The following is a 12097-nucleotide window of genomic DNA, read 5'->3' on the forward strand; positions in this document are numbered from 1 at the left end:
GTTCTCTGATGATGGCCTGGATCTCGGCTCTCTACCAAAATCCGATGGCAATATTAAAAATTAATGGTACACTCTCTGAGAGGGTCCATATCACAAATGGTACGAGACAAGGCTGTCTCCCCTGCTATTCATTCTGTCCTTGGAACCCTTTATTAGAACGATTAACGTGGATACCTCCATAAACGGCCTCAGGGTGCTGGACAGGGAGTTCAAGGTAGCCACCTATGCGAATGTTTTTTTTTTTTTCTTAACGAATCCTCAAATTACACTTCCCAACCTGACCAAAGCGTTCGCACACTATGGCTATATTTCAAATTTAAAGATAAACTACGCCAAATCCGAAGCTATGAATGTGTCTTTACCTGATAACATTCTCAAATCAACTAAAGAGAACTCCCCTTTTAAATGGGATTCCAAGGCACTGAAATATTTAGGCGTATTGTTGATGCCGCAGTTATCACCGATCTATGATCAAAACTTCCCACTGCTGCTCAAAACCGTAGAGAAAGCTCTCAGCAACTGGCACTCAGACAACTTTTCATGGTTTGGCCGTGAGGCCATTATCAAGATGACCGTCTTACCTATTCTACTCTATCTCATGTGCACACTTCCGGGTAAACTACCCCAATGCCTGTTTAATTACGGTTTATTTTGGTTCCTTTGGACCCACAAGAGACCCAGAATAAGTTTTGCTCTCTTAACCAGACTAAAAGAACATGGTGGGATGTTATACCCAACTTCAGGGACTACTACATGGCCTCGCATCTCACAAGGATCATAGATCATAGATTAGCATTGCCACAAAGACACTAAAGACTGGGTGACCTTGGAGATGCCTTTAAATCCCATCCCCTTACAATTCTCACCATGGATCCCATGGCTAAGCTACCCTGACAGCTTAAAACATGATCCGTTGACAGGGACCACCCTAGATATTGCCCATGAATTAGCTAGACTGACGGATGTCACTTCTTCACTCAGCCCGCTAACACCTCTAAAAGACAATCCAGACTTTATGCCTGGTGTTGGCAAGTCACTGTTCCAATCAACACATTGAAACAAACTACTTCTGGCAGGGAACTGCTTCCATCAGGCCAAAGATCTGACTGATTTAAAATGAGAAAATTACCTCCCTCAACTACCCCTCTGGTCATATCTACTGTTGCGTAGCTATCTCTATGGTAAATCCCGGGTGGGTGACTTCAGTAGACCCTTAACTGAGTTTGAATCAGTTTGCCACACTGGTGATCAATTTTTTAGGGCAACTTCAGTTGTGTACGCATGGTTGAAGGATGCCAAACCGCCCGTGGATGACAGATTCAGGAGGAGGTGGTCCGAAGCATTACAGATGGTCACAATAGACAAACAATGGAAGAATGCGTGCATTCTAACACATAAGTGCTCTATCAGTACTAAAACGCAAGAAACGGCCTACAAGTTGTTGACACGGTGGTACTTGACACCAGCAAAACTGCATAGTTGAAACTCCCAAGTGACTGACAACTGTTGGAGGTGTTTGAGAGAGACAGGCTGTCTGAGCGGCAGTGATTGTACAGCTTTTTTTTTTTTTTTTTAAATAACAAACATATCATACTTACCTCCACTGTGTAGCTCCTTTTGCACAGAGTGGCCCCGATCCTCGGCGGCTCTCACGGCTCCTCCCCACATCAGATAACCCCCTAGGAGAAGCGCTCTCCCGAGCCCAGCTGTTGCATCCATAGACATGAATGCCAGACTCGGCCCCACCCCCGGCGCCCGCATCATTGGACTTGATTGACAACAGCAGGAGCCAATGGCTATGCTATCAATATATCCACTCAACTGCCGAGAACCCCGGGCAGAGGGACAGCACGTCCTCGTCGTTGGAAATTCCAGGGCTCAGGTAAGTAAAACGGGGGGGGGGCTGGGGGGCCAGTGACTGAAAGAAGTTTTTTCACCTTAATGCATAGGATGCATTAAGATGAAAAAAACACAAGGGTTTATAACCGCTTTAAGGCTGCCTGCTGTTTACTTCATATATCAAACTCACCTTTAAAGAAATACAAACATTCTTTATCAAAGCATTTATTACATGCTGCCAAATCCCTAATTTCAATTCACTGGAACTCCCCCCGGGTTCCCTCAATAACAGATTGGTTACACAAAGTAACGGACATTTGTGAAATGGAGGAGACCCTGGCACAATCCAGTGACCAGGTGGAGGTTCCATAAAACATGGCAACCTTGGTTCATCTTTAAATACTCTCAGGAATAGCCTAACATTATTACTACTCTTAATAGTAATACCCTTACCATTAGCATTAGCTAAATGATTTTCTAACGTAACTCAGGTTATAGTTCACTTGGTATTTTGTACCTACATCAATGAAACTGCATAACGTGGTTGATCACATTTCACTTTCAGTCTATTTCTACTAACCTCTACTATTGCTGAATGCAAATCAGGCAAACACGTGTACTTTACTGATGGTACTGTTCTGAATTAAGATGTTGTTGCCCTATACAGCCAGCCTGATTTCCACTATAGTTTTTTTTTGTTTAAATATAGAAAAGGGCTAAGATGATTCCTAATATTTTCCACATTATATGGACTTATATATACCAATAGCAATGTTAAGACAGTTATTATTAACACTACCTTCATGCAACTTGTTCTCTTGCATATGTGTGCTACCTTGATTTGTACTTATCTTCTGATATCAATAAAAATCTTTAATGAAAAAAAATAGTTCAGTTTAAAGAGAACAGATTGTGTAATAGCAGACACCTCTACCAATCCCCTTTTGGGCACACGCTCACCTTATGGGTTGACTCACATTACAAAGGTTTTATTGTGCCTTTAATGAAATAAATCGGAATGCACAAACCCAGCTGGACTCTCCCAGGGCTCAAACAATCCTCCACAGAATTTTCACTTGGTAAATCCAGCACTTCTCCCAACTCAGGTGATAAAGCATGGATCAGTGCTCAAAAAAGATACAAAAGATGACATAGTGCTCACTGAGGTATTTTTATTAATAAAAAAGAAGAAAATATACTCACATAATAACTGAATAAAATTGCCAAAATAACTTTAAAAACATTCCAATGCTGCTCGGGTGGAAGGCTCTAACATTAGTAATATACAAATACCTCCAGTCGCATGAAAAAACCCTCTCTTGCAAAGCACTACCAGGCCAAGGAGGCGCCAGTCTTCCAACGGGGACATCAGCTCTGCTGACTCTGATGACATCTAGGGATTCCCTTACTTTGGAGGAGGGATTTCCTCTCACTAACTGCTTTGGCTATAGGAAGTGAAGGGAAATCTCCCCAATGGGACACATTGCAAAAATAATGACCCTCCCTTACTCTTATCATAATGGAAAAAAAAAATTAGCTTTTAGTTCTACTTAAATGTTTTCACAGTTATCTAGGCCATACCTCCCAATTTTCCAAGGTGAGAAAGAGGGACTTATTTTTTACAAGGTGTGTAGGCAAAGGACACACTTCTGACAAATCCACGGTTATCCCAAATAGTTGATGATGCACAAAAAAATGTGTTTAAAGAGGAACTAAACCATCCTATCTTTTACAGCGAAGGAAGAAAGGTTTAGAGCATTAAACCCCTTTGGTAGATAATAATAATAATAATAATAATAATAATAATAATAATAATAATAATAATAATAAAAATAATAATAATAATAAAAATAATAAATACTACAGTTTTATACATCAGACCAAAAAGAGGGAAATCTGAGAAGGAAAGAGGGACAGGGAGATTGGATTTCTAAAAGTGGAAAATGAGGGACAATCTGTGGTGTAGGATCTAGGCTGGATCTAGGCTGTATCTGGAAACCCCACCATCCCGCAACATGGCTGTCATAGCCAGAGCGTTCTCTTCCAAGTAATTACCTACTAAACCAAGTTATCTGTATAAGACCCCACAAGGTGATAAAGGACACACCAAAATCTTGTATTGTTCCCTATTATGTTGATTCCCTAGTTAGAGAATTCACTGGACCAGGGATGTCTAAAGCTCAGTTGAAAAGTTTAGGTAGCCCAATACAGCTTTTTCTATAGTGGAGAAAAAATCCTTTGTCCCTGATTGCGGGTTAAAAATTTTGAATAAAACCCATTAGTGTTCCTGCAGAAATATGTTCTTATTAACTGTTAATTTTAATATTTTTTTTTATTTGTTGTTTGTAGATGGAAGACAATATGAAGCCTCTGCGTCCTTACGAGCGCATAGATACACTCAGACAGTTCCTGGAACATGACAGGCATGTTCTGAGATTTTACTGCTTATGGGATGACACTCCGTGCCCTTTTGGAGACAAGAGAGAGCTTATATTACATTATTACCTTGCCGATGACACTATCGAAATCATAGAAGTCATACCACCAAATTCTGGCCGAGATTCTGTTCCAGTCTTTCTCCACCGAGGAAAACTTCCCAAGGTGAACAATGGCATAAAAGGCTTAAAAAGTATCCTAACTCAATAGCACAAATATATTTCAGTGCTTAGGTCTTGTTCACACAGAGCGTACTATACCGTACTTTCATGTACGGACATATTTACTTGCATGGGGATGCACAGGTTTTCTGCGCAGGGATGTCTCATTGATGTCAATTGGGACACAGTGGCTGCACGGACATAGCCACTGTGTCCCAGTATGACATTTTTGTGGGTGCAGGTGTGCGTCCCTGACTGTGTCCCAATTGCAGCTGTGTACCAATTGACATCAATGGGATTGCCTGCATTGGGCTGCATGGAACTCCTGTGCAGCCACATGTGAGTAAACACATCTCTGTGTGGGTGTAAGGTATGGTACAGATTTCTGTAATCCCTCTGACATCCTGGTTAAAATTGTACAGGGACCTTAGCTTTCTTTGCTGCTTGAAATATAATATTATGCAGAAATATAATGTCACTCACTATTTCAAACATACTTATGTCGTATATTATACTAAGTTATGTGGCTCCACTATGAAAATACTAGTTGCTTGGCCACCATACTAGCTTTGTATTTTTCAAAGTCATTGACCTGGAACCATGGCAGAAAAAAAAAAGATCAGACCTGCTCTCAAGGGAAGATTTTCCCAAAAATGTTTGAATGTCTCCAATTGCCCAAGGCATCTATCCTCTAGTATCTATCTATCTATCTATCTATCTATCTATCTATCTATCTATCTATCTATCTATCTATCTATCTATCTATCTATCTATCTATCTATCTATCTATCGATATATATATATATATATGTTGATAGATAGATATATCTATCGATATATATATATCTATAGATATATATACAGTGCCTTGCAAAAGTATTCACCCCCTTGGCTTTTTACCTATTTTGTTACATTACATTAATCTGAATTATATGTGATGCATCAGAACACAATAGTATAAGTTGGTGAAGTAAAATTAGAAAAATATATACATAAAACTATTTTTCAGAAATAAGAAACTGATAATTGGCATGTGCGTATGTATTCACCCCCTTTGCTATGAAGCCCATAAAAAGTTCTGGTGCAACCAATTACCTTCAGAAGTCACATAATTAGTGAAATGATGTCCACCTGTGTGCAATCTAAGTGTCACATAATCTGTCATTACATATACACACCTTTTTGAAAGGCCCCAGAGGCTGCAACACCTAAGCAAGAGGCACCCCTAACCAAACACCACCATGAAGACCAAGGAACTCTCCAAACAAGTAAGGGACAATGTTGTTGAGAAGTACAAGTCAGGGTTAGGTTATAAAAAAATATCCAAATCATTGATGATCCCTAGGAGCACCATCAAATCTATCATAACCAAATGAAAAGAACATGGCACAACAGCAAACCTGCCAAGAGACGGCCGCACGCCAAAACTCACGGACTGGGCAAGGAGGGCATTAATCAGAGAGGCAGCACAGAGACCTAAGGTAACCCTGGAGGAGCTGCAGAGTTCCACAGCAGAGACTGGAGTATCTGTACTAGGACGACAATAAGCCGTAAGCTCCATAGAATTGGGCTTTATGGCAGAGTGGCCAGAAGAAAGCCATTACTTTCCCATACTCCAAAGGCACGTTTTGAGTTTGCGAAAAGGCATGTGGGAGACTCCCAAAATGTATGGAGGAAGGCGCTCTGGTCTGATGAGACTGAAATTGAACTTTTTGGCCATCAAAGAAAACGCTATGTCTGGTGCAAACCCAACACATCACATCACCCAAAGAACACCATCCCCACAGTGAAACATGGTGGGGGCAGTATCATGCTGTGGGGATGTTTTTCAGCAGCTGGGACTGGGAAACTGGTCAGAGTTGAGGGAAAGATGGATGGTACTAAATACAGGGATATTCTTGAGCAAAACCTGTACCATTCTGTGTGTGATTTGAGGCTAGGATGGAGGTTCACCTTTCAACAGGATAATGACCCCAAACACACTGCTAAAGCAACACTTGAGTGGTTTAAGGGGAAACATGTAAATGTGTTGGAATGGCCTAGTCAAAGCCCAGACCTCAATCCAACAGAAAATCTGTGGTCAGACTTAAAGATTGCTGTTCACAAGCGCAAACCATCCAACTTGAAGGAGCTGGAGCAGTTTTCCAAGGAGGAATGGGCAAAAATCCCAGTGGTAAGATGTGGCAAGCTCATAGTGACTCATACAAAGCGACTTGGAGCTGTGATAGCCGCAAAAGGTGGCTCTACAAAGTATTGACATTAGGGGGTGAGTAGTTATGCACATTGACCTTTTCTGTTATTTTGTCCTATTTGTTGTTTGCTTCACAATAAAAAAAAAAACATCTTCAAAGTTGTGGGCATGTTCTGTAAATTAAATGATGCAAATCCTCAAACAATCTATGTTAATTCCAGGTTGTGAGGCAACAAAACACGAAAAATGCCAAGGGGGTGAATACTTTCGCAATGCATTGTATATATTGTGAAGAGGTTAGCTTGGCAGCAGGTGTCTGTGACCCCCTGGATGGGTTCACTACACAAAAATTAGGCACAGCAAACAGTGAAGGTGAAAAAACAAAGGTGCAGTTTATTTACACTATTTACATACTATTGACATTTTGGGCCCAATTTGGACATTTTCACTTAGGGGTGTACTCACTTTTGTTGCCAGTGGTTTAGACATCAATGGCTGTGTGTTGAGTTATTTTGAGGGGACAGCAAATTTACACTGTTATACAAGCTGTACACTCACTACTTTACATTGTAGCAAAGTGTCATTTGTTCAGTGTTGTCACATGAAAAGATATAATAAAATATTTACAAAACGGTGAGGGGTGTACTCACTTTTGTGAGATACTGTATATCTACATATATAATATAATGATAAAATATACATATACCTAATATAATAATATAATATACATATATCTCATCTGTCCTCCTAGTATAGCAAGGGATTCCCATAACCAGGACCATTATTACATTTTATTGGGCCATTTGGGGCAAGTCTAACCTTTCAAACATGGGAGTATCAATTTTGTGTGTAACATCACCTGTCTTGCCTTGTTTTTTAATATACTCCTATTTATTTAGTACATTTTTGTGCATCTTATTAACTCTCAGGAAACAAACTAAAACTGCAGACCTTGGCATTGAAGCTGATGTTTAAAACACAGTGTGCTTTTTAAATGTACATTCCATGCAGACAAAGGTCATAGAAAGGTATGTAGGTCTGAATAAGGATTTAATGCAGTATTAACCATGTCTACCAACATTGTTTTACAGAATGCACCAACAAAAATGTATAACCCCGGTGAGATTACTACACGTACTGTCCTTAACGTTTTTGGCCCGATGGGACACGGAGGTCGCTTTATTCTGGATAATCTTAAAGTATGAATTGAAGTCTTTTATGGAGTATTTGTCTATGATGTTATTTAAATAGGAACTGTAACAAGTCCTAATTCTAGGCTGCAATACAGTATTTTAAGAAATGTAAAATTAAGGAATTTTCTATATTTGGTTACATAATTATTACTGAATGTGAAGATATTTATTGTAAGAATAAGCAAACTTGCCAAGTGTAAGCTAATATGGGCAGCACAGTGGTGTATTGGGTAGCACTCTCGCCTTTGCTGGTTCAAATCCCAACCACGACACTACCTGCCTGGAGTTTGCATGTTCTCCCTGTGCCTGCGTGGGTTTCCTCCGGATACTCTGGTTTCCTCCCACACTCCAAAGACATGCTGGTAGGTTAATTGGCTTCTGTCTAAATTGGCCCTAGTATATGAATGTGAGTTAGGGACCTTCGATTGTAAGCTCCTTGAGGGTAGGGACCGATGTGAATGTACAATGTATATGTAAAGCGCTGCGTAAATTGACTGCGCTATATAAGTACCTGAAATAATAATAATAATATATTCTTTAGATGTAGCACACTAGAAACATTTTATAAGGCAATGCATTTGAGAATTTCAAATGGAAAAACGTGTTTATTATAGTTTGAGAAAATGATGGGAAAATCTATCCTATTCCTAAACCACTGCAAAGTGTTTACATGCAGGAAAAACCACATTTATGCTTTGTGACTTGCAACTGAATCTGGTGGTTTGTCCTTGAGTGTTCACTGATTACAGGTCATAAAATACTAACGTTCATTTTGCAGACCGGGGCCGTGCACCAGGAGTTTTACAAAGACTGTGATCTGACAATTGGAGCCGCAATCAGTGCTTGGGGACGCATGATAATTCTATGTGATTGTGATGAATTTACAAAGAACTACTACAGAACAAAATATGGTATTGGTAAGGAAACTTAATTTGCTCTTAAAATTCTGAATAGACACTAGGGAAAAAATTTTTTTTTTTATTACCAAGCAACTGGAAGCTGCAGTGATACATTGCAGGGTTTATTATCCCAGCATGCAGCAGATTATTAAACATTATTCAGTAAAGAATATCACATTAAACTGAAAGATGTTGGCATCATTCTTTAGAAATTAAAGGAGCTCCGGTCTGGAGCATTTGGCAGTAAACTTGTTACTTACAGACTCTAGGCATCCCAGCACTGAAAGCTAAAAATCAGTTCCCAACAGCATAATATTCTGTGATCAACATATTTTAGGTGGGTCAGTTGTTTTAACAGAATACATTGTTGGCAAAGACTTCCTTACTCCATAATTCATATAGAAATCTGGTGTCTTTCTCGCAGGACGATTTGTCATTGCCGAAGGCTATGTTGCCACTGTTAACAGCCATGCATTAAATGATAGCTTCAGCAAATCTGCAACCAGTAATTAGCTCTAAGGGGTCTAATTTATAAAAAAAATCTTTGGACCAGTATGTATTTTGTGATTTCTTATGATTTCGAGCTTCATCTAGTCTAGTGGCTGTAATGTGGTATTTTTCTTGAAATACTAAAATCAGAAAAAAATACTGCATTATGGCCATTAGATGGGGCTGATGATCATAAGAAATCACTCAGCAAAATACAGTCATAATTTGTCAAGGATGGACAAATACTTGTCACATTCTCACATTCAGCCAACATTTTTTTTTTTTTTATAAATGGACCCCTTTAGTAACTATAATATATATTTTTTAACTCATTCTTCCCCATCTTCCCTTATCTCTTTTTTTTTTTTTTTTTACAGTTCATAATTTTCACCTATCTTTAGATTTTTGTAGCCCTTTATTACAAAAATACACAACTTTTGATCATGCTCCCTAGTGATTAGAGCTCTAGTTCTGTCTCAGGTGTCCATTTATGAAGCAGTGAAATCTATTCACTGCTTCATTCCCTGGCATTCTCAGAGGAGATCTTTCTCCTCTGTGTGCCTGTTTCTGAAACTTTGTAGATCGCTTCTCCTTTTGGAGATACACATATACATATACACACACACTCACATTATATATACATGTATATACACACACATTATATATATATATATATATATATATATATATATATATATATATATATATATATATGGCTTTTTTTCTCAAACAATAGGTGCTGGAACTTAACCACGGCCCCACAACCCCCCCCCCCCCCCTACACACACCCTCCAAATCACATCAAATAGTGGGTGTGTTCAGTCTTAAAGGGGCATTAAATACCAGGATTGCATTACATACAGAGTCCGGAGCTGTCACTTGTAAACACAGAAACCAGACTTGGTGAGCAGGCACCAAAGGGTCTGAGCCAGAGGTAGTGGAACTGAGTTCCACTAAGTTCCCCCTGAAAAAAAGCCCTGTATATATATATATACATACACATAAATATGACAGGGGGACATGGTTACAGTGTTGGGGGATCTGAACGAAGTAGAAGGAAGTTAAAAATCTTCCTCCTCCCCCCCCAGATTCCCTGACATTTCCTCTTCACTCCCCGATTCTCCACCTCTGAGCTGGTGAATCGGGGAGTGTGAATTCTGATACAGATCGCCAGTGAAGCGCTGAGATCGCAGCTTCATAAACTGGCCGTTACTGTGTCATTCAATGAAGATTCTCTGTGTGTGGAGATCATCGGTGGGAGAACAAGTTCAAACACTTCTCCCCCCATTATCTCTGTTTCATAAACTGTTTATGGACTGTGATCAGCGGCGATCCTGGGGATCACCGCTGTTCACTGCTTCATAAACGGACACCCCAGAGCAAGGGTGCTTCTCTAGAGTATGCTGGCAGGGGACAGGTATTTAAAGCTTCATGCACACAGGCTTTTTGGCCCATGTGCATCAATTCCCATTGTTTTCGGATGCATGGAAGGCACAGGTGCATCTCCCAACCCCACTGCCAACAGCCTGTCAAAATCTATGGCAGGCTGAAATACGCAGTTGTTGTTGGCGGGTCCCTTTTCCGACTACGCCAAGTGTGTTGGCGAGGTCACCTGCACCCGTGTATGTGGGGGATCTCTCACGCGAAGCAGTCATCAATGACTGGGACCAGGCAGAGACTGCGGTTGTGTGAAAAAGCAAACATTAATGGCGTTCCTGATGTGAAGATGAGCTTTGACTGTGTGCAGTAATAAACTGCAGAGTTCCAGTGAAAAGTGGTTTGTCCCATGTCACTACACTGTAACCTGTATGTTGCATTAGGAGGGACGTGCTGAGCCTGCACCCTCTCCACCAGTCCAGTGTACCTCTGGTACCTCACTCCCAGTAATTGAATGGGGTCCCACTTAGCACCTAGGGCAGAGTTTATGCCAGCTCTCACTTAACTCTTTTCTTCCCGTACGTCATGATCAGGCCATAGATCCCTGTAACTCAGGTTCAGATCTGGTTGCTATTGGATGACGACCGCTAGGAAGGGAGTCAGAACACCGACCCCCTCGCTACCGGAGAATCTGTCACCTTACCAGGTACCATGCTTAATGACTGGTTGCTTGTAGCTTGTTTTGTGATTTGGTTACCCATAGCAACTACATTTCTCTTCTTGTCTTGCCGAGTCAACCTTTGGTAGCCGTGTTACTTCATACCCCATAGTGGTTTACAGAACCATGTTCTTTGGAATATGCCAGAACCAGCATGCATCCCTTTAAGTAACTTCAGTAACTTAAGTAACTTTAAGTAACTTCAGACCACACTATTAATGGTTAATGTAACTTTACTGAACAAGATGTGGTATACAGATCAATATGAACAATGTCCTGTCCTCAATCCTAACTAAGATATTGTAGTGACCCAGACTTATCTCCATGAGGTGAGAGTTAATAACGGCATTATCCATGGCTTGGATCACTCGGATGTTCTCTGCAATTCCTGGTTCTGTCAACACTCAAACTCACTGGTACCACGCTCTCATTCCCACTCCCACAGCTTGCAGCCATGGACCTTAGCTGATCCCCCTTTTTGTAGCTGGCTAGGACCAAAAGCCTGGGAACTGAGCTTAAAGGCTTAACCATTTCCCCATCCTGGGCCAGCTGCTGCCTAACTAAACTGTATACATTTTGAAACCTGAGTACACTGTGGCAGGCTAAAATTAATGACAGGCTAAAATATGTGGCAGCTGGACCTCGCTGGACACTATTCCAAGTGGTACTCGCCTTTGGGGTAGTATGTTTTCAGGAATGTGTGCCCAGAATGCAGGAATTCTGCTTTAGGGGCATATGTCCCTGAACGCATACTGTCCTAAATGCGACTACCACTTGGTATAGTGTCCAGCAAG

At 40.5% G+C, this 12097-nt stretch overlaps 1 protein-coding gene across 1 annotated transcript in view; it reads left to right on the forward strand.

Annotated features, from left to right (window-relative positions):
- Positions 1-12097, forward strand: part of EFHC2 (EF-hand domain containing 2) — a 134899-nt gene that overhangs the window by 33582 nt on the left and 89220 nt on the right. Inside the window, exons 5-7 of the mRNA XM_073616275.1 lie at positions 4189-4440; positions 7719-7826; positions 8599-8737. Coding sequence (XP_073472376.1) covers positions 4189-4440; positions 7719-7826; positions 8599-8737 — 499 coding nt within the window. The remainder of the gene's footprint in view (positions 1-4188; positions 4441-7718; positions 7827-8598; positions 8738-12097) is intronic.

This window comes from Aquarana catesbeiana, linkage group LG02 (assembly GCF_042186555.1).
Source record: "Aquarana catesbeiana isolate 2022-GZ linkage group LG02, ASM4218655v1, whole genome shotgun sequence".
NCBI lineage: Eukaryota > Metazoa > Chordata > Amphibia > Anura > Ranidae > Aquarana > Aquarana catesbeiana.